This window comes from Pantherophis guttatus, chromosome 8, assembly GCF_059756535.1.
Source record: "Pantherophis guttatus breed Tessera chromosome 8, ASM5975653v1, whole genome shotgun sequence".
Lineage (NCBI taxonomy): Eukaryota > Metazoa > Chordata > Lepidosauria > Squamata > Colubridae > Pantherophis > Pantherophis guttatus.
Genome location: NC_142070.1, coordinates 32004461 through 32032214, shown reverse-complemented (window position 1 = coordinate 32032214; position 27754 = coordinate 32004461). Strand labels below are relative to the sequence as shown.

At 37.9% G+C, this 27754-nt stretch overlaps 3 protein-coding genes and 1 long non-coding RNA gene across 8 annotated transcripts in view; 2 read left to right on the top strand and 2 right to left on the bottom strand.

Annotated features, from left to right (window-relative positions):
* The window catches only part of NAA15 (N-alpha-acetyltransferase 15, NatA auxiliary subunit), a 42737-nt gene extending 39287 nt beyond the window's left edge, over positions 1-3450 (top strand). Inside the window, exons 19-20 of the mRNA XM_034442970.3 lie at positions 1708-1805; positions 2024-3450. Coding sequence (XP_034298861.2) covers positions 1708-1805; positions 2024-2224 — 299 coding nt within the window. The 3' untranslated portion in view covers positions 2225-3450. The remainder of the gene's footprint in view (positions 1-1707; positions 1806-2023) is intronic.
* LOC117680288 (uncharacterized) lies at positions 1229-6421 on the bottom strand. The gene is made up of 3 exons (XR_004588323.3): positions 6365-6421; positions 5201-5267; positions 1229-1361 (listed from the first exon to the last, which is right to left on the bottom strand). It is a non-coding gene; the product is annotated as an uncharacterized LOC117680288 (long non-coding RNA).
* On the top strand, positions 6294-11534 carry RAB33B (RAB33B, member RAS oncogene family). The gene is made up of 2 exons (XM_034401527.3): positions 6294-6979; positions 8027-11534. The coding sequence occupies exons 1-2, from the start codon at positions 6740-6742 to the stop codon at positions 8465-8467; spliced, it is 681 nt and encodes a 226-aa protein (XP_034257418.1). The 5' UTR covers positions 6294-6739; the 3' UTR covers positions 8468-11534.
* Positions 11535-15072: 3538 nt separating this feature from the next.
* Positions 15073-25077, bottom strand: LOC117654596 (uncharacterized). Of its 5 annotated transcripts, none has more exons than XM_034401348.3 (8): positions 24913-25077; positions 24743-24838; positions 21076-21244; positions 19436-19495; positions 18837-18968; positions 16679-16825; positions 15464-15524; positions 15073-15353 (listed from the first exon to the last, which is right to left on the bottom strand). In XM_034401348.3, exons 3-8 carry the CDS (start codon positions 21238-21240, stop codon positions 15250-15252), a joined length of 669 nt encoding a protein of 222 aa, XP_034257239.2. In that variant the 5' UTR covers positions 21241-21244; positions 24743-24838; positions 24913-25077; the 3' UTR covers positions 15073-15249. The 5 variants fall into 5 exon arrangements, with proteins under 5 accessions (XP_034257239.2, XP_034257240.2, XP_034257241.2 ...); XM_034401349.3 differs by having other exon boundaries at positions 24937-25033; XM_034401350.3 differs by having other exon boundaries at positions 24743-24766; positions 24913-25027.
* Between the last annotated feature and the right edge of the window lie 2677 nt (positions 25078-27754).

Sequence of the window (27754 nt, the reverse complement as noted above, 5' to 3'; positions counted from 1 at the left end):
GGGAGAGATAGACCTTAAGCTGCTTATATGTCTGGATCCTGGCTACCAAAATTTAAGCTCTAAATCCCTTTATCAAAGATGAGAAGGATTCTGTGCATATCTGGATCCTGGCTGCTCATATCCAAATAAAGTTAGCCCTCAACTTACAACCACAATTGAGCCCAAAATTTTTGTTAATAAGTGAGATGTTTGTTAAGTGAGTTTTGCCCACTTTATGACCTTGTCACAGTTAAGTGAATCACTGCATGTGTTAAATTAGTAGCACAGTTCTTAAGTGAATCTGGTTTCCCCATTGACTTTGCTTGTCAGGTTACAAAAGGGGATCACATAAGTATAGCCTTTACTGTCATTGTACATCATGTAGTCAACAAAATTGGTTAATGACCCCCAGATACTGACCCCAAGACACTGCAGCCACCATAAACATGAGTCAGTTGCCAAGCATTTGAATTTTAATCACATGACCATGGGGATGCTATAATGGTTGCAAGTGTGGAAAATTGTCATAAGTCACTTTTTTCAGTGATGTTGTAACTTTGAAAGGTCACTAAACAAACTGTTGTAAGTCGAGGACTGCCTGCAGCATGGAGCTTTTAAAATTACTCTTCACCTGTCTGTGCAAAGTTCTACATAGCGGTGGGGAAAGAAGGATTTAGGACTGTGCATGCCTGGCCCTCAGCAGCTGAAATCCAAACATGCACAGATCCAGAGAGCCTCACAGAAACAGGGAGAGAAGGACTTCAAACTTTGTGTCCACTTGGATTTCAGCAGCTACAACAGGGAGTGCTGGCATTGCAGTTGTTGAATGAAGTGGTCAGCTAGGTGTCTTGTATTATGACCACTTTGCTGAACGACCAAGGCTGTGATCACTATTAAGGTCATTGAAGACTACCTGTATTGCCCTCTCAAAATAGGCCATAAAATGCATTTTTGATTAGGCATTTAATTAAATATTATAAATTTGTTTTAATTTTTTATTGATTTATTCAATTTCTATAGACACTCAACTCAAACAAGGAAATCTTGGCAACGAACAATCATGAAACAATTAAAAATAGTAATAGTACAGTATAAAATATATATGACAGCCAAGAAAAAATACCCTAGTCTTTTTATGTATTTATTGCAAACTCTTGACAGAATTTGGGTACTCAAGAATATAATAGGTATATTCTGATTTGTAATTATCACAATGATATATGCATTATATGAAAAGGTGAGTATTGGGTTTTACCCCAAAGTACTTTCACTGAACTCATTGGATATTTTTGCTTGCAAAAGGGAGTGTCATTCCTCATCCATTTTTCCTTAATGCCGCAGAACCTGCACTCCAAATCTGCTCTGGAAGGTTGCAGGATCTCCTGAAAAACATGGAGGTGGTAATTGAACAAACACTGTCTGCCTCAGCTCTAACAATGGGAGCTGCAATGAATTAAAGCTCTTCTATTCCCAGAAAATGACATTGTTTTCTACATCTAACCTTTATAAATAGGGGCGAAGGGAAAAATTAGTCGACACTTCTTTTCTTGTGTATTATCGAGTTTTGTAATTCCTCTGTTGATCTTAAACAGATTGGTATTATGAACTGATCTATGTGCTTAGAGCCTATAGTTGGTGAAAACATAGATAGAGGAGGCCCAAATATAAAAGTAAATGTTTAATATTATCTAAATGTGTCTGGACGAGCATTTTTGTTTCTGTTTTTAGCTGCCAAAATGGTATACTATTTGGATTCTACAAGCCAGAAAAGAGCTGTGGAACTGGCAACTTCACTTGATGAATCTCTAGCAGACAGAAATCTTCAGGTAAATTTGATATAAAAACTTATATATTGTCTTCCTATCAGGCAGCCTTTTCAAATTTCAAACAAAATAGGCCAGCAAACTATACTACTAACATTTAGTAATTTTCTAAGGAACAGAATGTTTAAGCCTTACATATAGCAATATACACAAACATCTTAACAGAATTGTATCAATTGTTAAAATACAGGATCTTTTAAAACACATTTTTTTTCTTTTAGACATGCATGGAGGTATTGGAAGCATTGAATGACGGTAGCCTTGGAGACTGTAAAGAGGCAGCTGAAGTGTACAGAGCAAATTGTCATAAGCTTTTCCCATATGCTTTGGCTTTTATGCCCCCTGGATATGAAGAAGATATGAAGATCACAGTTAATGGAGACATATCTGCAGAAACTGAAGAATTGGCCAATGAAATATGAACTTTAAAAGGAGTGGAATGATTTTGGACTGTATCTGGTGTATAATATTTTTGTCACGCACCTGCTGAATTGTTCTAACTTACAGAGAATGGAAGGAGAAAAAAAGTTGCCTTCAAAGTTTTACTTTTTTTTATCCTGCTGACGAAGTATATAATATAAAGTAACGTATTGCTGGAAATAGATGGCTCAATTAAAGAAAATTAAAGAAAAGCTAAGCACTGCTAAAATTGAAAAGTATCCCTTATCTACATACCCGGTTTTTAAACTAATTTATATGGAATCTGAAGGCTTAACACCCCATTGGAGCAGGTGTGTGGCAGAAATATTACTTTAAATTTGTCTTGTTGAGATAAGTATCTCAGACAGCAAAAAATGCTGTTTTAGCACTGGATCCTTTTCACTGAGCACAAAAAGTTGTTGGGGCTTTAGCATCTGACTGATTTTGATACAGAGATGATTCTACCCTTTGGAAGTATGCAATGTGAATCACTATTTGCAAACAAACCTGCAACACATATTTAATGTTGTTGTAGAGACTGGGACTTAAAATATGAAGCAAAATAACGAAACATAAGGTGTTCAGAAAGCTTGTTGTGTCTCCGAAATTCACTGCACGTGATCAGTTTGGTGTTCTTGCACCACAGTTTTTAAATGAAGGAACTGGTTAGAATATATTTTTTTTAATTCAGTTTTGAAAAAAAAATAATTGATGTTTAGGAGATGTGAATGACAACAATGTTGGCTAATTTTTTTAAAAAAACTGTAATGCAAGAACAAATGAATTATGCACTGTGATGTGGCACCAACTCATTAGAAAGACAGCATGTAGTTTTCACGTACAGTGAAAATATAAATGATATTCATTCAACTATGGATTGAAATTTTTAAGAGATGAACTCCTGACTATGAATTTGACTGATTGAGAGACTAATTGTTTAAAACCTCAGCAGGCCTTGTTCACGTTATGCAGGAAAAAAAAGTGCTGCAGTTTAGATACCTCTGAAACTTTTCCACAGTGTCACAGGTTTGTAATACTTGAAGCCCTACATTTCTAAGAATATATTTCTTGCTCAGTTATTTCAGGCAAGCCCATGACTTTGTAACTTTTAAGGGGCCCAAGATTTTTTTTCAATAACAGACCAGCTTCTTATCCCTGCAGTTACAGATGTAATTTCCTTTGTCAAACATAAGGTACCAAATATAATGCAATAAAATGTTTTGAAAAAGAGTTGTGTGACTATAGAATTTGAAAACTGCTGTCAGGAGATGTAGTGCAAGTTCAGCGTAACATCATAAAAGATTTATATTAGTGTTGGTGAAATCCCACAATGCATAATGCGACAGTGTTTGGAGACACTACTCCCCCGTCCCCCCTCTCCTTCAGTAAAGCTAACCATAATGACTGCCACTGTGAATAATGATTTGCAATTTGGCAATCATGGGTGCTCAAATTAGTAAATACCTCTGTGAAATATATCCCCACAAAGATAATGCGAATTTATATGAATTAGAAAATTTGCAATCAGAAATTGAAAGTACAGTGTAGAAAATGCTAAAAACAAATGCCAGTATGAAAAAAATCAAAACAACTAACACTTTGTGATTTTCATTGTTGTACATCTCTTTAGAGATATCATTACTCTTTCTGTGATAAGAACAATTTAAAAGTATTGACTGATCATTCGTCTAGAACCTTCATCTTTTGATATACGTGCATCTAACAAAATTGTGTGGACCCTGTGGTTAATCTCTCCCTCATTTCATGGGCCCAATATATCTGAGAAAATCTTTCCTGTGATTAACCCAAAGATACTGTATTAATTATATTAATACAAAATGAGAAAGGGTAAAGCCTCTCAGTTCAAAAATCTTCGTAACTTTATTATGATTGGCTGGTGATACAAATTTGTTTCTGACTGTTAATGCACAGTAACAAATACTGCTGGTAGCCATGAAACTACACTGCAATCATTCTGCATTTTTAGCTAAAAACCATACTGACAAAGGATAAGGTTTTACATGAGGGTTAATTTGAACCCTCTTTCTTCCTCCAATGATAGTTGATAATTTAAAATGATCAGATATCAGAAATTCTGTAGCAACTCTTTCCAAGCTGTCATTTTCTTTATACTTACAATAAAGGGTATATTATAGCCCAGGCTTTTTACAGCCTACAATTTCATCAAGGCAGACAAATTTGCCAGTAAGTTTTAAACTGTCCTCAATATTGTCTTAAATTTGTAAAAAGGAAAAAGGGTCCTTAAAGCGTCATAACGTTTTTTATAAAACTACAGAAAGAGGTACAAAAAATATGTTGTGTTTCCTCCCATTTTGCAGAAACAAATACTGAATATTAGTAGTACCGTTTTTTGAAATTAGATTTCCCAAAGTAATTTCAAATGAGATGAACATCTCATATAACTATTTATATTCCTGGGAAGCAGGGATAGAATAAAATTCAAGGTTATCAGATAAATAAGATATATCTCATTAGGTAAATAAGGTATATAGAGGGAAAATTCCATTCTTGATAATGCTGATATATGTAGTCATCTTCATAGGGAAAATAAACCCTAGTTTAAAGTTAACTTTTTTCATGGATGAATATAAAGTGTAGTGGAAGGTTCTAGTGCTCAAATATAAAATCCTTTTCTAAAGTTTTAGATTCTTGCACTACAGCTCTGATAAATACAAATATTGCCATTGTGCAAATCATAATGAAAAGATTAAGACTTAAGCTTTGAATAATGAAAAGGCTTCCTGTCCATCCAGGTGGTAGTACCTATCCAATCTTGGAAGATCTCAAGCTGGGTCAGAGTTGTGGTCACTACACCAATAAAGCCCATCAGGAAATCACTGTAAAGTATGGTAAATTCGGTATTCAGAGGAGTGTCCCAGAAGGACTACCTTGTTGCCAAGAAACATTTAAGTTGCCAGGAATTAAGCTTAATTTAAAGGAAATCCATTTTTACTTACAAGATTTACTATTTCATGTTAAAGTTGCATATTATAATTGGAAGGAGGAATCTTGTTTTTGCTCTTTCTGCAATGAAACAAATGGAATGAGAGGAAAAAATGCAAGGACTAATTTATCATTATAGAGGCCGATTGTGGTCCTCTATAATGTGATAGATAGATAGATAGATAGATAGATAGATAGATAGATGATAGATAGATAGATAGATAGATAGATAGATAGATAGATAGATAATCTGTCTTCTTAAGTTTTCGCGGGTGTGTGTATGTAAAAAGTTAAAATCTCGGGTGTTTTCCCGTGTCATAAGTTTGTTAGTTAAAATGTTTAAAATCCTGGCTAAGATCACAGCTCAGAATCCTCTAAATTCCCAAACAAAAACCTTTTTAAGGTCTTTCAAAAAACTCTGGCTGAAATCCTAACCAACACTTTAAGGTTAGGCAACGTTTCGACAAGCTCTCTACCTTGTCATCTTCGGGCCTTTATTATCAGTTTAGAAGCTGTGGGTCATGCTTCATTATACTAGCTGCAGTTGACAGTTGGTAATAGGGAGCCAGAGAAAACTGGACCGTTAACACACATTCAGGCTGCAGCTAGTATAATGAAGCATGACCCACAGCTTCTAAACTGATAATAAAGGCCCGAAGATGACAAGGTAGAGAGCTTGTCGAAACGTTGCCTAACCTTAAAGTGTTGGTTAGGATTTCAGCCAGAGTGTTTTGAAAGACCTTGCCGGCTGACAGCTGATATTCGAGGCTAGATGTAACCACTATGAAGCACTCCGTACTAAAAAAAAAGTGCCCCTCTCCAAGATCACTTAAATCTCAGCCCCCAAAGTCTCCCAACAGATTTATTTCCTTGCACCCGTTTATTGCTTCCCCAAATTCAAGGCAAGCGTTTACTACAGTAGTGTTGCTCTACAGGAGGGGTTCCCCAACACCCCATGGGGTGGGCTTGAAACCGGGCCGCAAACGCAGCAGCCGCGCTTGCTTGCACGCGCAGCTCCATTTGCGCCAGTGGCAAGAGACATGCGCGCTTGCCTGCAGCTGACAGAATTGTTTCCTTTTTTTTTTTAAACCTTCCATGACCCGGAAAGGTTGGGAACCCCTGCTCTCCAGCACCAGATGGGGAAAGGGAGCCAAATCTCTCTACAACCTGCGTCTCACCGCCAGGGATTTGCCCCCGAAGCGCCCCCACCTTCCTGACGAAAGATGTCTCTCCCCCACCCCCACCCCACAACTTCGGCCCGTCCTCCCACTCTCGCGGTATCTTCAGCCAAGTCGCGCCCGCTTTTCCTATCAGGAGGAGGGAAGGGGCGCCTCTGGTGCCTGGAGCGTCGGGGCCTTGCCCCGCCCATCCCTCGTCGCCCCGCCCCTGAGTGGCTCTGTGGATGCCGGTGGCGGCAATCGCGCCAGGCGCTTCGCGCTGAGGAAAGCTTTTGAGCCACGGGCCGAGTTCCTTTCGCCGCCCGCTTTCCCCCCTCTGCTGGGCGGGCCTGAGGGCCTCGCAGAGGGAGGAGGAGGAGGCGGCAGCGGCGTCCGATGGCGGCCGACGTGGAGTCGTCTCTGGAGCTGAGTCTGTCGAGCAGCTACGCGGGGCCCGGGTCTTTGCCGCCCGCGCGTTCCCGCATTTTCAAGATCATCGTGATCGGAGACTCCAACGTGGGGAAAACGTGCCTCACCTACCGCTTCTGCGCGGGGCGCTTTCCCGAGCGCACCGAAGCCACTATCGGGGTAGACTTCCGCGAGCGAGCCGTCGACATCGACGACGAGAGAATCAAGGTGAGCAAAACCTGCGACCGCTTCTGGTTCTCTCCAGGTGGACTCCGGCCCCTTCTTTCCCTCGCCCTCCTCTGGGCTCGCTAGGCCGGATGAAAGTCGGGGCGGGAAAAGTTACGGTGGGCCGGGAGACCCTTCCCCACCCCCCTTGGGCAATGACGGAGGCAAAATTGCCTAATGCGGTGGTTCTCGGCCGATGGTGCCTTAAACGTGGCACCCCTGTTCCATCGCCCAGCAATGTATTTGCCCCAAGAATGCCCAGCAGCAGTGGGTTGAATTACTAGATAAAAGGGGATTTATAAGGACTGACAACCTAAGAAAATCGTTTCTTGACAAAAAGACAACGTTTTGCAATTACAAATTCAGTCAAAGGTATTAATAGATCAGCAATTTCCAATTTTTAAAATTTACTATTATGCATTATTTGTTTTTATTTCATTTATACAGTTAATTATCTCACAAACATGACCCTGGCTCATAAAATTTATAAATTCTAACAACAGTGGCCTGGCCAGTTCCTGGTAAGATCACTGCAGTGTGCTCTAATGGAGTTTCCTCTTTTTTTTTTTTTTTTTTGAGTTTCCAAACAGTCCAAATAATACAGCAGGTTATTTGTTGGCAGGAAGAACTTGAGATTCTAATGTAAACCCAGCATTGCAGGCTCTGCATTGGCTACAGTTAAGACTTCTACAATTCAGAATGCTAATTTAATCTGGTTTTGTATCCTGCTTGTTGCAGGAACACATATTATAATTAAATCCTACCCATTCAATGTGTCTGCCTTAAGTTGGGATGCTAGAGTTTCCTCTGCCAGAGATGCTCTGGAAAGCCCCTTACCAGAATTCCAGACAATTCCATCATTCAAGATCTTTAGAAAATATTAAAAACATACAACGGTAATAGAAATTATATTGAAAATATGTTTTTATTTAGGCAGGTACTATAAATATGCTATCACTTATCCATTTGAAGTTTGCATTGATTAATTGATAAGTATGTATGTATGTATGGTCTTATTCTTATTCACGTTTCTTCATTTCCCACCTCTAGATCCAGCTCTGGGATACAGCAGGACAAGAACGTTTTAGGAAGAGCATGGTGCAGCATTATTATAGGAACGTACATGCAGTTGTGTTTGTATATGATATGACAAATATTGCTAGCTTTCACAGTATGCCACTGTGGATTGAAGAGTGCAAGCAACACTTGCTCACCAATGAAATACCCCGGATTTTGGTTGGAAACAAATGCGATCTAAGGAATGCAATTCAGGTGCCTACAGACGTGGCTCAGAAATTTGCTGACACTCATGGTATGCCACTGTTTGAAACTTCTGCTAAAAACCCAAATGACAATGATCATGTGGAAGCCATATTTATGACATTGGCTCATAAGCTAAAGAGCCACAAACCACTCATGCTTAGTCAGTTACCAGATAATACAATTCACTTGAAACCAGCATCAAAACCTACTATGACATGTTGGTGTTAATTTACAGTACATTTGGATTCAACATTGTATTATTCTCTTTGCCAGTGCTTTAAGAATGTGCAATGTTTTGATTTAATAAGAATTATCTTCTGCTGTGCACTTTATTCAGTCGTTTTATATGTAGAAGTTTAGTATGTGCACTTGGTAAACTGTAGCATCTAAATAATGATAATGTTTAGGGAATTATTTTTGTTTTAGGGAATTTTTTAATCTGCAAATATATTGTTTTACAGAAAACTTGGTCTCAGTTTTGAGAGCTTTTCTCCAATACAATGTGGATATTTTAAAAATGTATTAAGTCAACTCTTTGCCTTTATTGTTCAGTGTAAGAATACTATTTTTCTAAGGAGGCCCAAAAATCAGTTTAAAATTATAATCCTAGTTATTTGGTACACAGTTTTATGAAAATAAAATGGAAGAAAGGCTCAATATGAATAAAGTATTCAAAAATTTTGCCCTTAATTTCTTTCCATTTAAATTTTTCATTAATTAAGTTCATTAATTTTAAAAATAAATTATGTACACTGACTTTTTTCTATTTTAATTTCTGGTTGTATTGCTTTTGTTGAATATTCTGAAAACTTTCTCTCTGAGTGTGTGTGTGAACAAATGATGTTTATTTTCATAGTGTTCCACATAACTTACATTTTTCAAGGTAAGAGGAAAAGAATGTGAATCTCCTGCATATTATTGGAAATAATACTGGAAATTGCAACTTATTTTTCTTGTAAGTTGGTTACATTGCTCTAGACTAGAGGCACAGCTACTAGTAGGGATTCCACTAGGTGCAATAAAGGTTTTAATTAGATCACTCAACTTTGCTTCACTGGCCTTTTGCCTTTTTTCTCCCCAAACCTTCTGTGGAGCAAAACTGGAAGCTAGAAGAATGAAGTAAAAAGTAAGCAATCCACACTTTGAAAAAGCCTTAAAATACTATCTTTTCTCTATTTAATTGACTTTGTATTACAAACTTTTTGCAGTATTAGTGGTAGACATATTATGTGCATCCATCCTCTTAACAAGCCAAAACATGAACCTTTATTTGAAGATGAAAAACTTCAAAATTAAAGGATTTAACACTGCAGAATCCATAGCACATTGAATGAATCATAAATAAGTGCTAGCCAATATTGTCTGGTTTCCTTCCATTTGTTATTTGTTGTAGTTGAAATATCAACATCATACAAAGATACTGCTGCTTATATAATTTAACAATTAAAATATGGAAGAGACAGCATAAAATGGGGAGTTTATGTAAAATTGGTGCTCAGAAATTGCTGAAAGGGCTCTTTAAAACTTTTATGATATTGTTTTAAGGGGTTTCAATGATTTTGCACATAAACACTCCTAGCAAATATTGAAGACATGAGCAGGCATTCTGATGATCATTGCATAAGTTGCACAACTTTAAAGATATTTTTTTTTGGCAGGCAGAGATCATGGTGCATACTTTCAGCTCATTGCTTAAGCAGAGCTTTAGATTTTTATATAGGTCATAAGTAGATATCGACAACTTTCTGTTAAAGTAGTCATTTGTATAAGTTTTTATTGGTTAGTTAGATTTATTTATGTATATTTTTGTACAGTCATAAAACAGTTCTAGGAAAAAGACATTCTCTTTTGGATGAAATCCAACAATGCCCAGACAGTTTCTTGCTGTTCCTAGACATTCAGTAGGCTTGTGCAGGACACGTGCAAATGAAAGGTCCAACTCATCTCAACAACTATACTAGACACTGCTGCCCTTTGTAGGAATATATGATTGAATTTCATTGTTGTTTATGATACCTCACTAACACACTGTGCTTGACTCTTAGGAAAACAAAAAACCATTTATACATCATTATGCATTTGTACTTTTCTTTAATTCAAAAGGAAAACCAAAGCTAATAATAATTGGAGTAGTGCTTATTATCTGAACTGTTAACATGTACAGCATTAGAAATTTGGCCCAAGGAGAAGAGCTATTCTTTTAAACAAAATGTTGTTGATTAATTAGTTACGATTATGTTTTATTAATTGGTCCATCTGTAAGTGAATTGTGTAGGGATTTATTCCTGTCCATTCAATATGTTTAATGGGTATTATATTTAAACTTAATAGAACTGATGTTCTGTTTGTCCTGTGTGTTCAATTTTGGGTTAGATTAATGTTTTGGGAGCATAAGCCATGAGACTAAGGGATTTTAATAAAAGAAAATGGTATCGATATTATTTATTAATGCTTAGAAGAACAATGGCCTAATTATCACTAACTTGTAATGTGTGTTCCTCAAAAATGAACATTCTTAAAAGTGTTTTATCTTTCGTATTCATTACGGTAACTGCAAAATTTAAATATAGTTATACTATTAAGTAAATGTCAAATTATATGTATTCTATTGCAAGTTAATATACTGTTGTATACAATTGTAACATTTTAGATTAAAAATATGTTAATTGCACCTTAAAACAGAATAAAATACAGAGAATGCAGTACATTTGCATGATTGGCCAAATGTGTAAATGGATTGTGTTCAGAATGTTTAGATTTTTTCCCCAGTCATTTGTGTATTGTTTATTTGCATAGCAAATATGGAAGGCTGTTTATGCTTGAAATAAGGGATTTTTGTAATAATCACTTTAAGCCTTAATTATAATTTTTATTTACATACTGTCCATGAATAATCTTTTTTAAGAGTTTTATTTAATGAAATGTTCTTAAAATAGTTTTCAAATGAGATTACACTTTCGAGAATTTACTTGCTTACTTCATATGCATAATCCATGTTTTTAAAAAGTGTAGAAGATTCACTAATGATGTAAGAGCTTCATTATTTCTTATTAGTAAAAACCTTTGAACTAATATAAATAACAGTATCGTAATATTGATACAGTTCAGCTTTATAACATTGTTTCAGCACAATTTATTTTTATAGGATTACCATACAGATAACTATTTTTAATGCAAAGTGCTTTTTAGTTTATTTTTCTCTAATATAATTTGCTTTACCTTCCCCTTCAAATGAAGGATCGTCATCTGTCAAACTAGTAGAGCATTTTAAATGAATAAATGCTACCAAATAAAATTCCTTTTCTGTAGTCTGTTTTCACAATGTTTGATTCCAAATAAGCTGAGTTTGTTACACTACTAGTGAATACAGATAGTCCTCAACTTACGACCACAATTGAGTCCAGAAGTTATGTTGCTAAGCAAGAAATTTGTCAAGTGAGTTTTGTCCCATTTTACAACTCTTCTTGACACATTTCTTAAGTGAATCACTCCAGTTATTAAATTAGTAACACGGTTGTTAAGTGAATCTGGCTTCCCCATTGACTTTGCTTCTCAGAAGGTCATAAAAGATGATCACATGACCCTGGGACACTGCAACCATCATAAATATGAACCTGTTCTGCATCTGAATGTACGGTAAATCACATGACGGTGGGGATGCTGCAATGGTCTTAAATGAAAAATAGTAATGTCACTTTTTTCAGTGATGTAATTTCAAACAATCATTAAATGAACTTGTAAATTGAGGACCACCTGCATTAGAGACTATCTTGAACCTTCCATTTTTGAAGTGACTGTCTGATCTTTCTATGAATTATAATTTTTTTTGAGGGGGGGAACTTTGTTTTGAGTTTGGAACAAAATTTAGCTGTTTCAAAAAGCTTGCAACTGGGTTGCTTTTTTAAAAAAATCAGACTTTCCAGTGTAATCGGTATAAAGCAGCAGCCATCAATTACATCTCTGCCTCATGTTTGGACCAGACTGTGCAACTTGTAGATGGGGAATGGCCACATGATAAATTGCAAAAACCACATAGGCTAAAAAGAAATACCTGGCACACCAAATAACTGTCCAGTCAACTATGTGGTGGCTCTTACAGCACATGCTGTGGAATGGAAGCACTGAAGTTGGTGGGATGGTTAAGGCTTGGAGGCACTCTGCAACCCCTCATTCGATTTTGATTGAATTTTCAGCATACAGGTTAAATAATTGAAGACTATGTTGCTTTGTATGTTAGTGAGTTACCCATCCTCTTATGCAGCTGAACATGTATGCTTTGCTGTTTCAAGCTGTGTGTGCACATGTGTGCATACATATGTATGTTATGTAACGTTTCTTTGCCTGCTATAAGCTTTTCAGAATATGTTTGCTATGCTGATTGTCGAGCAAGGGATTTTGTTTATTTTTTCCCCTATTTTTTACTCTGTGCAGTAATGTTAACAATGCTTCATAAACTATAACCATGATGGCGAACCTATCGCATGTATGCCAGAGGTGGCATATAGAGCCCTCTCTGTGGGCACACGCGCCATTGCCCCAGCTCAGCCAGCTGGTTGTCGGGTTTCTGACGCGCACATGCACACTGGCCAGCTGGTCATCGGATTTCTGGTGCTCTGGCACATGCATGTACACGCCTTCTAGTTTGGGCACTCTGTGCCTAAAGGGTTCACCATCACTGAACTATAACAACAGAAAAAGTCTTCGTAGTGAAGAGCCTAATTTGTACTGGCTGAGTAGGTTTTTCTTGTTCTTTCTGAAGACTTGATTTCCTGTTTCTGGGATAAGAGGTCAGTGCCTGTTTGAACTTCTAAGGAGGCACTAATGAAAAGAATTGGAGAGTAGTCACTTTGATTTCTCTGTCTCAGCTAAGTGCCTCAAGAAGCAATTAAAAACATCTCACTGCTGCGAACCCTGGAAAGAAAGTTCTATCCCGTGAGGATTTTTAAAAAAAAAAAATACTCCAAAATGTTTTTAAAATATTTGGATGGCTTGTTTTTATACACATTGGCTGGCTGGTAGCAGTCAGCATGGATTTCACTTGCTTCACCTGCTCTTGTGCTGCCAGAGTGACAAGCAAAAGTCTAATATCCAGTTCCTCTGTCTGATGCAATGTTATGAGAGCCTGGCCCTCTTTCCCTGCTATGATCTTAAAATATAACAATCTTAAACCCCCAACTCCCCTGAGAAGGGATATTCCAGAAAAGCTAGGAGAGGCAGGCAGTACGTAAGATTCGCTTGTCATATGTCAGGTCTTATACTTTCTCTCAACTCAAGGACACTTATTTCACAAGAGTTGTTTACATGTTTTTTCAGAGAAGAAATGCTACTACTTTGCTCTGAAAAGAAAACTGCTGGGCATGGGAGACTATTCAGAACACCTGTTGTGCTTAAAGAGTTGGGGCCAAGAGCAAGTGTCAAGTACTTTTCATCTGTCGGGTCTGTTGAAAGGCTAGGACAATTTCTCTGGATTTTATGTCATCACATTATATTTCAAAGATATTCAATCATTTGGGTATCATGGATGTCTTTACCAAGAAGATTCATTTGTTTCTTGCCAGAGGCTGCGACACTCGGGAGATTGCACAGCATGTTCTGGACCCCCTGTTTATATACAAACTAGTCAGAAAATCTTGGGTTGTGACTCTGAATTTACATCCAATTTTTGGAAGCATCGTTTCTACTGAGAATTTATATTCATTTTTCTTCATCTGGAATGTAATGGGCAATTGGAGAAGATGAATTATTTGAACATTATTTTGCTGTGATTGTATTTGCAGGACAAACATAAGTTACAAAGTTATGGAGGTACTTAACGCCTGGTCCCTAAAGTCACAGCCATTGTGATGGCCCTGTGGTCACGTGATCAAAATTCAGTCACTTGGTAGCCCGCCAGCGCTTATAACAGCAGGGGTCTTCAACTCTCCCCACCCTCTTGAACTCCTCCCACTCGTCTACCTCCCCCTCTCCAATCTCTTTTTGGTCACTCTGTACAGAAGCCTTCCTCAGCAGTGGTGGCAGCACTGGGGCTGAAGAAGATGTCTGAGGACAGCAGCAGGCGACTGAGACTGAAGACCCCAGGACTCTGCTTCAGCTCCAGTGCCATCACTGCTGCCACTGCCACCAAAGAGTGCCAATGTGCTCAGGGTAGTCAAAAGGGCAAAAATGGAAGGGCAGGGGAGATAGGTTCATGGTAGGAGTCCAAAAAGAAGGCAGCCCTTTGTCAAGACTCAGGACAGGAAACAATGAAACCAAGAATGGCTTGGATCAGGAAATTGGATTAACAATGGCAATGAGACTGTATTGCTATCGCTAAACAATGCGATCATGTAATGTTTCACTTCACATAATTTATTGCCAATTACCATCATTCATAACCCATGGACCAGCTGTAAACCAAATGGCTGCCTCTTGCAGAATTTGCCTCTAACAAGCCCTCTTCCATCTGAAATTCCCACAAAAGCCTCATTCCCAGGAACTGCCTCCAGCATTGCCAGATAATGACTTCCAGAATGATTCTTTGCTTCTTGACATTGGGGGCCTCTAATGGGGAGGGGACACTTTTCTGCTCCATAGCTCAACGTTTTCCAACCTAGACAGCTGAGATTTGTGGATTTTAGCACCCAAAATCTTAGCAATGATAAAATTGGGAAACATCAGTCTAGGTTTTCCATACCAGAGTTGTTAAATGGAGAGCTTTTTGTAAGCTCTCTGCTGAAAAAGAAATGAAGCTTGCCATAGAATCTGCTTTCCAATGATGCAGCCAATTTTCACTACAGAAAAGAAATCTTTTTGGGAAGGCATCTTCAGAGTTTCAGTGTTTCTAACTCAAGAAATTTAAATACAATTTTTATTCACTTTTGTAATAAAATATTTTTGTACATAAGTAAATTCATATATTTTCAGGATCTGTTGAAGAGAGTCTTTTTCAATTTCTTTAATAATTGTACGCATTTCATACTTTTTAAAAAATTATAAAGGGTCTGTTCATGAAATCCTTGTAGAATTTGTTTCTAAGTCAGCCTGATGTATGGAGGAGGGTCACTTATTTCATAATCTGTTTCTGTGTTCGGTTGGGGAAGTCTTACTGGACAATTAAAAATTCTGTCCTCTTGATCTATAATGGTAGAATATAATAAATCCGTCACATATGGCAAAGTCAAACATTTCTTGCACTTTTAATATAATTTAACACTGACGTTCTAAAAAGAAGACGACCCTACATACCACGTGAAAGGCAGACTAATTCTGTAGTTTGTAACTGGTCGTCATTATTTTTTAGATGCTCCTAAGAATGAGAATGTGAAAATATTAAAACAGGCTTGCATATGGATCAAACTGATATCAGAATTTAGCCATAAATTATTATATTGCACACTTCACTTAATAAAAAAGTAGTTGAACAATATGCTGTAAGAAAACTATTATTCAAAATAAAATAACAACATGGGAATCATATACAAACTGTTGCTAATCTTTAAAGATCTTAAACACGAGGCCTAATAAAATTAGACAAAGAGAAGAAATGTTCAGGGTAGCCTGTCAGTTTTGGAATATAAGATAGAATCTGCTTAGAAGCTTTTCAGGGCAAAATGTTATTTGCTCAGGTATTTTAAATATATGTATTTGGTTATGCCATTGTGCAATTGTACACAATCCTAAAATTAAATAGTGATATTGCATATATTTAAATATCCAAATCCAATTTCATCTAGGATTAGCCCTAGCTCTGCCAACTCACCTGGGGATTGCAGAAAAACATGCAACCTTGAGGTCGGTTAGCATCTTGAAGGATCTCTCCCACCTTTTAAATGTATTTATTCCTGTATATATTTATAAATAACAATATTTATGTGGGTTTTATGTTTAATTGGACACCACACAAAGTTTCTCCGTGACTCTGTGATATGTGAGCAAATAAATATATATCATATTTCGCATCATATTTAATTAATTTACAGATGGCATACTGACATGATTAATCAGAGTATTTTTGTAAACCCTTCTTGTGAAAAACCTGATAACAAGCTGTGCAAAAGAATTCCTTCCAGAAAAGGAATGCACAATGAAACAATAAGGAATATTGTTCAAATCTGTACACAAGCTTCTATTTACAGGAAACTGCAATATATCCCATAAAAGGGCATCCTTGGAACTGAATTAGGCCTTTTTAATCAACAAACCTTAAAATCAGAACTGTAGTTATTTTTTTTCTAAACACAAGTAGTCCGTGAAAAATGTATCTTGCATACGCAGAGGAAAAATAAATCTCTTTTTATATATGTATTATCCATTGTTTGGAAAGATCACAATAATTTATAGGAGATACAAGCTTTCTCCATCTAAGGACTGATTGAAATCTATGGTTGTTTAATTTGAATGGTGCTACAGTGTGATGCATTCATGACTGAGCACACCCTCCTTAATGATGTTGCTACTTACAAGTCCAGTGATACTGTCATAGCAGGAACAACATGGAAGACTTCGGCAGCTGACATACACAATCACCAGCACAATAAATATACTAAAAATTGATGAAATCATCATTGTGATGTTAGCTCCTTGAACCAGTTTACCCAGCACCAATACCTGCAGTTCAAAATACAGAAAATTCACATGCATGTTTTATCAAAATAAAAGGAAACAATACAAGTACTCTATATATTTATTTATGCTCTGGGACATCTTCCTCACATTCCTTCCTCAGACTTTTGGAGGTTTCTCACCACTCTCAATAAGATATGGGAATATGTGGGAGAGGGGGAATCTTTTCTACTAATGCTGTGAAAGCTACAAATGAATGAAATGGATATATCTGAAATTCTTAGATGCTTTTTTTAAAAATGCAATAAAGGTTTTCAAGCAGGCTGAATCCCCATCTATTGGAGATAGAATATTTGAATCGCATTCTGGTCATAAGTCATGCCAGTTGTTAAAGCGGAACATCAAATATTAAAATGTGTTTTGCAGTGGTTAAGTGAACACTGCAATCATTAATTTAATTTAATTTAATTAATTAAATTTATATGCCGCCCCTCTCCAAAGACTCAGGGCGGTTCACAATACATTTTAAAAAATAATTATAAAAAAACATTGAAAAATTAAAAACATTAAAAACATTAAAAACTCATTCACGTCATTCATGGCCAGATCTCGCCAGATCACAAGAGCGATCAACGGCCCCAGGCCTGCCGGAAAAACCAGGTCTTCACCGCTTTTCAGAAGGCCACTAGGGTGGGGGCAGTCCAGACCTCAGGATGTAACTGGTTCCAGAGAGCTGGGGCAGCCACAGAGAAGGCCCTCCCCCGCGGGCCCGCCAGCCAGCATTGTTTAGCTGACGGGACCTGGAGGAGACCAACTCTGTGGGATCTTACCGGTCGCTGGGAGTTATGCGGCAGAAGGCGGTCTCGAAGATAACCTGGCCCTGAGCCATGTAGAGCTTTAAAGGTAATAACCAACACCTTGAATTGTGACTGGAGACCAATAGGTAATTAAGTAAACCTATTGTCCACAATGGGCATTTTTTTGCTGGAAACTGGAACTAAACTCTTGTTTCAGCAAAATAATATACATTGCATCATGTAACCTCAGGATGCTTCAAACTGTTGCAAATGTGTGCCAGTTGCCAAGCACCCAAAATGTGATCTCATGACTGTGGGGGGAATGACTGGCCACCAAAACTTCAAATTCAGGTCATTAAGTAGTCCGGAGAAAGTCCATCATAACTTTGAATTGTCGCTAAGCGACTGGGCATAAGTCAAGGACATTGTGGATTTTTAGCATTGCTTTCAGTTGTGCTCTATGTGCCTGAATTCTCAGAATTCACATCTAATATGCAAGCTTTACATTTACTTCTGTCTAGATCAGTCGTGATGAATAGAGACAATTAGATACAGCTTCTTATTTATTATGCAATTAATAGTGGAGAGTGGAGAAAATCACATTATAACTACAGGTAGTCCTCAACCTAAGATTTTAATTAAGCCCTGAATTACAGTCATAAGTCATGCTGGTCGTTAAACAGATCATCATGTGACTGCACCTGATTTTATGACCTTTTTGTGGTGATCATTAAGCAAATCCATTGTTTGTAATGGGTGTTTTTTTTTTACTAGAAACCAGAAATATACAAAAATGTTGTATAAAGAATGTTGTAAAACATAGTCATTGGACCACAAGCTGCTGCAAACAACCATAAATGCAATCACATGACTGGGGCAGCATCGGTCAGAACTTAAAATCTGGGTCATAAGTAACCCTGGGGAAGTCCACTGTAAGTTTGAACAGTCGCTAAGTCACCAGTTATGCTGAAGAGTACCTGTACCATTTGGTAGCACAATATAATGCTACTATTTGTATTTGCATTATAAACCACAGAGTTTAAAGGAGACCTTCCAAACTAATAGATTTCATTGTTTATCATGCATTAGCTGTACATTACAGGATCTGTAGTTCAGATAATCTAAAGAAACCAGAGTAAGACTCAATATTAATCTTTGCATTCAGATTGGCACTAGGAGCATGAATTAGAATAGTATACAAGGTTTATGAAAGAACAGGAATTTAATAGAGAATACTGGACACAAAATATGCTACTTACGATTTCTGGGTGGTTATACGACACGTTATTAGACTCATGTTTTTCACCATACTCTAATGTCATAGAAGCATAAATTATTACAGTTAAAGTGGTGAAACAGGAAAATATTGAAGCAATTATTGTGGCATTCACCTGTATAAGGAATACAGAAAACTTAAGATTTGATTTGGTTATTTATTTTCTCAGGGAAGACAAAATGTTTCTTCATACCATAACTGAATATCTCAATATGAATCGATTCTATGTGAAAATACACAGAGGAATCAAATCTAAAGTTGTTTAGGGAAAGTTAACCACTAACCCACATACTAAAAATGCCAAATGGCTTTTTGCCCAGTCCTAGAGGGAGTGAGAGTGAGACCCCTTCATTGTATGTGTCATTTTTTATCTTTGTCTTTTACATTTTAATGATTTGATTGTAATTTCTTTTATTGTTGTGAGTCACCCAGAATCATTCAGAATTGGCTGGCATACAAGTTTAATATATTATTATTATTATTATTATTATTATTATTATTATTATTATTATTATTATTATACGTTCATTGTGTTTTGAAATCTGCTCTTAAACAATATTAAAAAACCCACTCGGAACTCACCAGAATTGGATTCTTCCTCTGAGATGAATTTAAAGCCATAATTCCAGGAATGCTCATAAACTAAAACACAGGATAGAATAAATAACATAGCAAAAAAACAACAACATAAATGTGAAGTTATATTATGGTTACGTTTAATATCAAAAAAGTCAATCTTTAGTGCCCCCAAAATATAGCCAGCCAGATACATTCTTTATGAGCTATTATATACAGTGATGAAAAGTCCTAATTTTTTTACTTAGCCCTTCAAAGTTCTTTTTCACCCATGGAGCCTACTTTATCAGCAAAGGCAACTATAAACAATTTCCATATTTAGAATTATCTATAGCCTGCTTGGCTAGTTGGACTAGGTAATTCCATGGATAGAGGTCCCAGCATCTTGAGGCCCTTCTTTGGGCACAGAAGTTAAGAGGGGTCATGCTTGGTTAGTAATCTGGTTGGATGGACTGCTACAAGATAGATTGGAAATTGGAAAAAAATATATGGAAGAAGCTAACCAAAAAAAATATTCTATATTCTTGCCAAGAAAATTTCATGGCCATGTAAATGAATTCTCTAGGAGTCAAAGCTTGATTCAAAAGAAACTTTAGCTTTATATATAGGATATTACTGTTAAAAAATCAGATACTGCGATGAATTGCAGCAAACCTTATTAGTCTCCTGTCCTAATTTTAAGCCGCTCTTTTACATTTAAGGAGCTGGGAAAAATGATAAGCATTTAGTCAGGGAAATACCTTAAGAACACAGACTAGGATAGAGGCAGGCAGTGAATTCAAACACAAATACCCACAAATCAATCCTCATTAAAGATAAATGCTATTGAATCAAATTATCTTTGCTGACACTGAAAAATAACACTATTTTCTGATGCCCATTCAGAGTTCACTTTTCATATACGGCTCAGAAATCAAAACTAAGAAGTGATTTCAATGGGCAAATTCCAACAGCTGAAATGTAGCAGGCACCATGCTCCACATTAGCTACCAGAGTTTTGCTAATAGGGGACGGTTGGGATAGTTTTAAAAGGACCTTGAATAGGTTCATGGAGGATCAGACTGTCATTTTTTTAAATTACTGTTTACTCCCACCTGTATCATAAGCAAAATGTCATAATTGTTGGAAAGCAGTAGTGGAAGAAATCCTTCACACAGTCCTGTTCAAACTCCCCAAATTTATTCAAAGGGTCATTCTGCTGCACAAAATTTAGGACTAGATGGCCCTAAAACTGGATTCAGTAGAGCTTTTCACACACATTCTTTTTTTTAATCAACTACTTTTAAAGGCACATATTATATTAGTGAATTCAGTAATCTAGGCAGCAAAGTTATCGGGGAGAGATGTTGGTATAAGCATCCCACTTGGCAAGATTTGTATTATATAAAAAAACCCTCTACAATACAACAAGCAGATTTTGGAGCCCAGAAAGCAACAACCTGCCACTCCAAAGGAAGTGGAAATTTTTTGACTGAATTTTTCTTCTTTATAGTTATCACCATGAAATGCTATGTACCTAGTCATACTTTTTCCTATGAAATCTAGGTCTTATTTTCCTGAATGCGAAGTAAGAAACAGCAAGTTCCCTGGAACTAACAATACATTCTTAATATATTCTGGAAAGAAAGATAGAAAATATAGCTTACCACTCCAGCCCAGATAGGTATCTTAGTTTTACTCAATTCTGATTCCTTTCTGAAAACACCATCTATTAATCCACTGATGACACAAACTGTAGCACAAGCTATCTCAAGTAGCCCTAATATCAACATGCTTCTCTGGTTGAAGATGAAATATCTGTAGCGATCCATTCCACTGTAAACAAATACACACATGTATTCAAGTCAGAAAGAAGCACAGAGATTATTAAAAATAAGACAGCCCTATAATCTGTCCTGAATAGAGATGCTTGCAAAATGTCCATTAGCATTTCTACAAACTTTAGGTGACACACTGATATTTCTAAAATAAACAAACTGGATTGCTTTATACTAAAGCAAAACAAAAAAAAATTAAGTAATTTTGTCAGATGTCTTTGAATTTTATTCTGCAGGATTCAATTCTTCATATATTTTTATTTTTTTGCAATTATTATCAGTTCACACGGTTTGAAATGGGTTGAAATTGCCTTCTCACTTCCTTTTAACAAAGCTAGGCTTCAGATTTTTTTTTATTACAGGTTGTCCTCACTTAAGAATAATTGGGGCCAGAATTTACATCACTAAGCAATGCAGTCACAAAGTGCAATGTCACGTCATTGCATTGCTTAGTAATGGCAATTCTGACAATTCCCATTGCCATTGTTACATGAGGATCATGGGTCATTAAACAAGGACCTCATGTGACCATAATTTGTGACTTTCTTCCAGTTTCCAATGAGCAAAATCATTGGGGAAGCCAGCAGGAAATGGCAAGCTCTGATTACCACAAACCTTTCCTTAGGCGGCTTTTGCAAGCAGGCCAGTAGGTGGGTAAGTCTACAGAATGCAGGCAGACAGGGGGCAGATGCTGCAGTGTGGTACAGCTTGAATGCAGTTGAGCAAAGAAGTGCTCCTACAGCCCAGCACTTTTCCACACTGAGGATCTTGGATCTACATTCTCAAGGTCCACATCTCATCAGCACTCTTGAGAGTCTTGTTCTGGACTCTCTTGCTTATGGGAAACCAAGGTTCAATTCCATAGCTCAGAGATTCTTTATCAATGAGATTGATAAAGATATAAATTTAATTAATTAATCATGTGTAGGATTGCACTAAACCATGTTGTATCATCACTGGAATATTATCATTATCATAAGTTTCTGCTCACAGAGCATTTAACAATTTCTCATTATTTGGGCAACTGGTGGCCTACAACCATGATTAAAACCATTTAACCATATACAGGAAAGAAAAGTCTGTGATCTAAAATATCAGGAACTACAGGTTCTGTAAAGGGCATTAGTAACGGGAGAGGATGGATCCAAATACAGTAATGAATGCAGCTTTTCTGGTCTAAGAGTCAAATGTAACTGGAATTCTTTTATTTGTCATGTTCAGCTTCCTTCCATAACAGAGAAGCTCTGTGGAATCCAGGCCTGCTAAAAGAATTGAAAGAGCCGCTAAGGTATTGTCCCAAAGGTGCTTCTTTTTTCAGGAGCCAACAAGACTTTCTTGGTTTTTCTTTGAAGACATTTTTCCAGAGGAAAAAAAATAATTGCAGACTACAGGAACCAGGAGCACTACTCAGGTGACCCTTGGGACACAGATAAACCTCCATGTGCTTCAACACCCTCTAAAAGGATGCAAATGACCAGCTGTCTGCAAGGAATATAAATCCTTCCATTCCCCACCATCCAGTCAGAGCTGAAGAAGCTTCTTGGATGAGAAGCGAAACGTCTTCAAAGGAAAAACAAAAAGTCCAGTTGCCTCCTTAAAAAAAGTACCTTTGAGACAACCATGACCTGGATGACTGAGATTCTCTACAGACTGCTGAACTATTGCATGTTCTTTCAGCTCTTGTCTCTGTTTTATTATTTATAAGACTGTATTATTCTTCTCATCCTTCCTATTACCTACAGTATCTCCTCCCACTTATGACTATAACCTTGTTGCTTGTATCTCTACAATTTATATTATTTTATTTGTTTCCTAATATGATTTGATTGCTTATTAGTAACTTATGACTATCACTAAGTGTTCTTGATTAATATTTTTTTCTTTTATGTACACTGAGAGCATATGCACCAAAGACAAATTCCTTGTGTGTCCAACTACACTTGGCCAATAAAGAATTCTATTTTGTTCTGCTCTACTCTACTCTACTCTACTCTACTCTATTCATGTTATGACACTGATAGGTTTCTTGTACTGCAAGCAGTCCTCGACTTACATCCATAATTGGGACCAGAATTTCCATTGCCAAGTAAGGCAATTATTAAGTGTGTTGTGCCCAATTTTATGACCTTTTTTTGTCATGGTTGATAAGTGAATCCAGCTTCCCCCATCAACTTTGTTTGTTAGGGAAAGTCACAAATGGCAATCATGTAACTCCAGGATGCTGCATCTGTTGTAAATATATACTGGTTGCCAAGCATCCAGATTTTGGTCATATGACTGTGGGGATGCTGCACTGGTTGTAAGTGCAAAGGCTGGTTATAAGTCACTTTTTCAGGGCTGTCATAACTTCAAACAGTTAGACTTGGAATAACTTTATTGTCACTTTAAATGTATACTAATCAGCACACATTAAAATAAAATTTTCTTGCATACAACTCTCAAAGGGTCACCACTTCCAATATACACTACATAAACATGACAAAAATATAAAACAAACAAACAAACAAACAAACAAATAAATATGCATATACCCACATATATTATATGACACAGAGAAACAACACTGTTTAGTTCGGATGTATACATGTACATGGCGAGAAAAATTAATCTTGTGAGTTTACCAGACGGATGGCATAGGGAACAAAGCTGTTACAGAATCTGGTAGCCCTGCTAGAAATACTTTGAAACCTCCTCCCAGAGGGGAGCAACAGAAACAGACCGTAAAGTGGGTGTGTGGGATCTCACACCCTTTGTGCTCTAAGCACATAGCGCTTATAAGCAGTATCCTGAATAATGGGAAGTGAGCTTCCTATAATCTTCTCGGCTGTCCTTACCACTCTCTGTATGGACTTTCTCTCTGAGGCACTGCTACCATCAAACCAAACAGTGATGCAGTTTGTTAAAATGCTCTCAATTGTGCCTCTGTAAAAAGTGTCCAGGACAGAAGAAGAAAGATGTGCTCTCGTCATCCGACACAGGTAATGCAGATGCTGGTTTGCACGCTTTGCTAAGGATGACATGTGGAGAGATCAATTCAGATTATTAGTAATCTGCACCCCCAGATACTTAATACTGTTGACCCCATCTACAGCTGCATCCTTGATACTGACTGGAGTATGACTATGTCGGCTATACCAGTTGCTAAATAAATGGTTGTAAGAGCTGTATAAAGCAATGCTTTGGACAAAGCCAATATCATGGAAGCAAGGACTAAAATTCAAATATTTAGGTTGTGCTGGTAATTCTGTAAGTCAACAAGAGTGAAATATCTCAAAGTAGTCAAGTAGTTCTTCCTCTGCCAGCCATGGATCATTTTCTGAAAGAATTTGGGAAGATTAAAATAACCAGTAATCAGAAGCTCCGTATAGAAGACCAAACAAAAGCATGTGAGACAGAAAGGCAAAAGATTTTAATGCTGGAAAAGCAGAGAAAGACACTTTCCATCTCTCAAGCACATATTTGCTTTGTCATAGGCAATACTCAAAATTGAACTCACCTCTGAACGTTCTCCTTTCTCCCACTGTGCCAACAAAGAAAAGGAGCAATTACAGGAAGTTGGGGAAAAACAGACAGCACAAAGCCTTTGCACCTCCTGCCAAAGCAAAAGAGAAACTCAGCTAAACACCATGGGTGGGAACAAGGTGTGTATGCTCAGCATTGCCTTACCTCAGCCAGGTTTAAGATCCTTACTCAAAAAAAGCTTGAGAAGTTCACCAGCCTAGGCCAGCAGCTACAGTCCAATGGGAATGACTTGGTCATCCAGGGACTGGCTCTGGCTGCCAAGCCCCACTCTTTCCTTCCTGCAATCAGAATAAAATCTTGCTCCACCCACATAATGCGTTTACCTGCCCTTCCCTTTTGCAGGTAATACTTTCTCTTGTTGCCTTTCCTTCTATCTCTGGATTTAACCCATTGCGTACAATTTAAAAAATGCATTTCCTGTAGAAGTTTGGAGTTTAATCTGTTAAGAAGTATTAATAACGCTCCACCTTCCAGCGTACAGCTACTTAAGTGGACATAAACAATTGCTGAGTGAACAGCTACCAGGGCTTCCCATAAAGAATTAATCCTCACATTATGCATGTGGAGAAGAGACATAGTCTTCCTGATTCTTGTGCCCTCTGGTTAAGTTGATGTACAACTCCCAGTATCCTAGGCAGTTTAACTATTGTAGTGATAAAAGGTTAATGGAATCTGTGCTCTGAAACTTATTTTATGGCACAAGACTCCCCAACACTGATGTAAAGTAGCATGCAGGAAAACTGTGTTTATCACATCTTAATATTTCAGCTTGACATTTTAAATGACTCGGCAAGAAATGCTTTTTTTCTCATTTGGTGCAATTAGCTTGTATTGCAATGTTTCCCATCAGAGTTCAAATGTAGTATCTTGCCCTGAGGCAACATCTGTGCAGGAGATTGGCCTTTGGAAATGTACTGTTCCATGTAAACATAACAAGCAGGGAGAAAAAGGTGTGGAAATACAAATAAGAGGTAATTTGCATGTTGTCCTCTATTTTGTAAATATTAATACATGTATATGTTCTTCCATAATATGGAGGGAAATAATTCTTTAGAAAGTTGTTATGCGAGTTCTGAAGCCCCAAGAAGGGATATTCATGAAAGTAGAGAAAATATAGGTAGTCCTCAACTTACAACCACAATTGATCCATGGGTGGGTCCCACTTACCTTTACTACCGGTTTGCAATGGGAGCGCACGCACTTCTGCGCATGCGCAGATCACCCATGATGACATTGTGGCGGGTGGGCGGAGCCTCCTGACGGTTTTACTACCGGTTCTATAGAACCGGACTGAACCAGGAGCAACCCACCATTGAATTGATCCCAAAATTTCTGTTGCTAACATTTGTTAAGTTGGTTTTGCCCCATTTTACGACCTTTCTTGCCCTAGTTGTTAAGTGAATTACTGCAGTTGTTCAGTTAGTAACTCAGTTGTTAAATGAATCTGACTTCCCCATTGACTTTGCTTATGAGAAAGTCTCAAAAGGGGATCACATGATACTGCAACCATCATAAATATCAACCAGCTGTCGGGGGTGTGAATTTTGATCATATGACCATGAGGCCGCTGCAATGGTCGTAAGTATAAAAAATGGTCATAAGTCACTTCTTTCAGGGCTGTTGTAACTTTGAACAATCACTAAACTAACTGTTGTAAGTCAAGGACTCCCTGTATATCTGGGTTCTGAAAAAGAAACTTGGAGACTGGTAGCAGCAGAAGCCACTTTCTGGAAATAAGGTCTATCCTCAACTACCATATGCAAGATACAATGTGCTTATTCTTTGAGAATGTCCAAATATGGGTACAGAACTATGATGAACTTGAAGATAATGTCTTAATTACAGTCCGTGGCCACAACCACTTAATAGCTTTGGTTTCCCATAGCATATAAACTGGAAACAGAGGTAAGAGGTGGATGTAGGCATAATTTTTGGGCAGTAGGGGGGCAGTAGCATCTTTGCTTCTGCAGTTTGCTTTCCATTACTTCCTGAATGTATTCAACATATTCTTTTCAAAAATTGGGGGGTGGGAGAGTTATTGGCCTCCCTAGCACTTGCTCCATATAATGCAGGGGTGTCAAACTCAAGGCCCACAGGATGCTTAGATCTGGTCCACGGGGCTGCCCTGGAAATAGCAAAGGACTGGCCCACAGTGCCTTGGCCCGGCCCAGGCCGACCAGACGCTGATCTACAACCTGGTGGCTACCATTTTTGTTGGCAGAGAGCTGCAGGACATCGCAGCCGAAAACGTAGCTTGGGAGGGCCACATACGCCCCTCCCGAGCTCTGTTTTTGCTGCCAAAACAAACTACCAAAACAAACTACTAGCAAAAGTGGCATTTGATCACAAGACAAGGAGGCATGTTTCCTCCTTGTGCAATGATTCCCCTTTTGCATTTGAACATCCAAGAAGGGACAGGAAAGGAGAAACAGAAAGAGGAAAGAAAAAGAAAAGATGAGAAGAGAACAAGGAAGGAAAAGAAAGAAAGGGGAAGGAAGAAGAAAGGAAAATGAAAATGAAAGGAAAAAGAAGAGAAAAAGTAAGTAAGTAATAAGGGAGGGAGGAAGGAAGGAAGGATTATGAGAGGGAGGAAGGGCCTGAGGGAAGTCTTGCCTTAGCACTTGGCTACTAGCAGCCCTGCTGCCTTTTCACCATCCCCTTGTCTTCTCCTAACCTCTCCTTGTGGTCTCCCATCCTATTGCTGAGGATGCTTTGGTTAAAGAGCTGGGTCTCCTCACGTGGAGAAGGAGTGGGCCTCCCTCTAACACACATACTTTGCCTTCCCGCACACACCATGAGCAACCTGGCCAAGGAGAGTGAGCACAGCAGCAGCAGAAGAGATAAGCACAGTCGGGCAGCCCCTCGGGGAACTGGGCTGGGCTGTGGGGTCCTGGTACCCTGGGAGCTAGAGGGCTGAGATGGGCACTTGCCCTCCACTACCAAGGGCTCTGGACAACCTGCGCCACCATCCAGGAGTTTTCTGCAT

What these genes read in the sequence shown, in the direction of transcription:
- LOC117654596 (XM_087874563.1), bottom strand. Translation starts at nt 21,264, where the DNA reads ATGTGTGTATTTGTTTACAGTGGAATGGATCGCTACAGATATTTCATC. An exon ending in CGTATAACCACCCAGAAATC is followed by an intron (nt 16,826 to 18,836) that starts GTAAGTAGCATA and finishes TTTGAACTGCAG; the next exon opens with GTATTGGTGCTGGGTAAACT. An exon ending in ATGACAGTATCACTGGACTT is followed by an intron (nt 15,525 to 16,678) that starts GTAAGTAGCAAC and finishes TCTCATTCTTAG; the next exon opens with GAGCATCTAAAAAATAATGA.
- RAB33B (XM_034401527.3), top strand. Translation starts at nt 6,740, where the DNA reads ATGGCGGCCGACGTGGAGTCGTCTCTGGAGCTGAGTCTGTCGAGCAGC. An exon ending in TCGACGACGAGAGAATCAAG is followed by an intron (nt 6,980 to 8,026) that starts GTGAGCAAAACC and finishes TCCCACCTCTAG; the next exon opens with ATCCAGCTCTGGGATACAGC.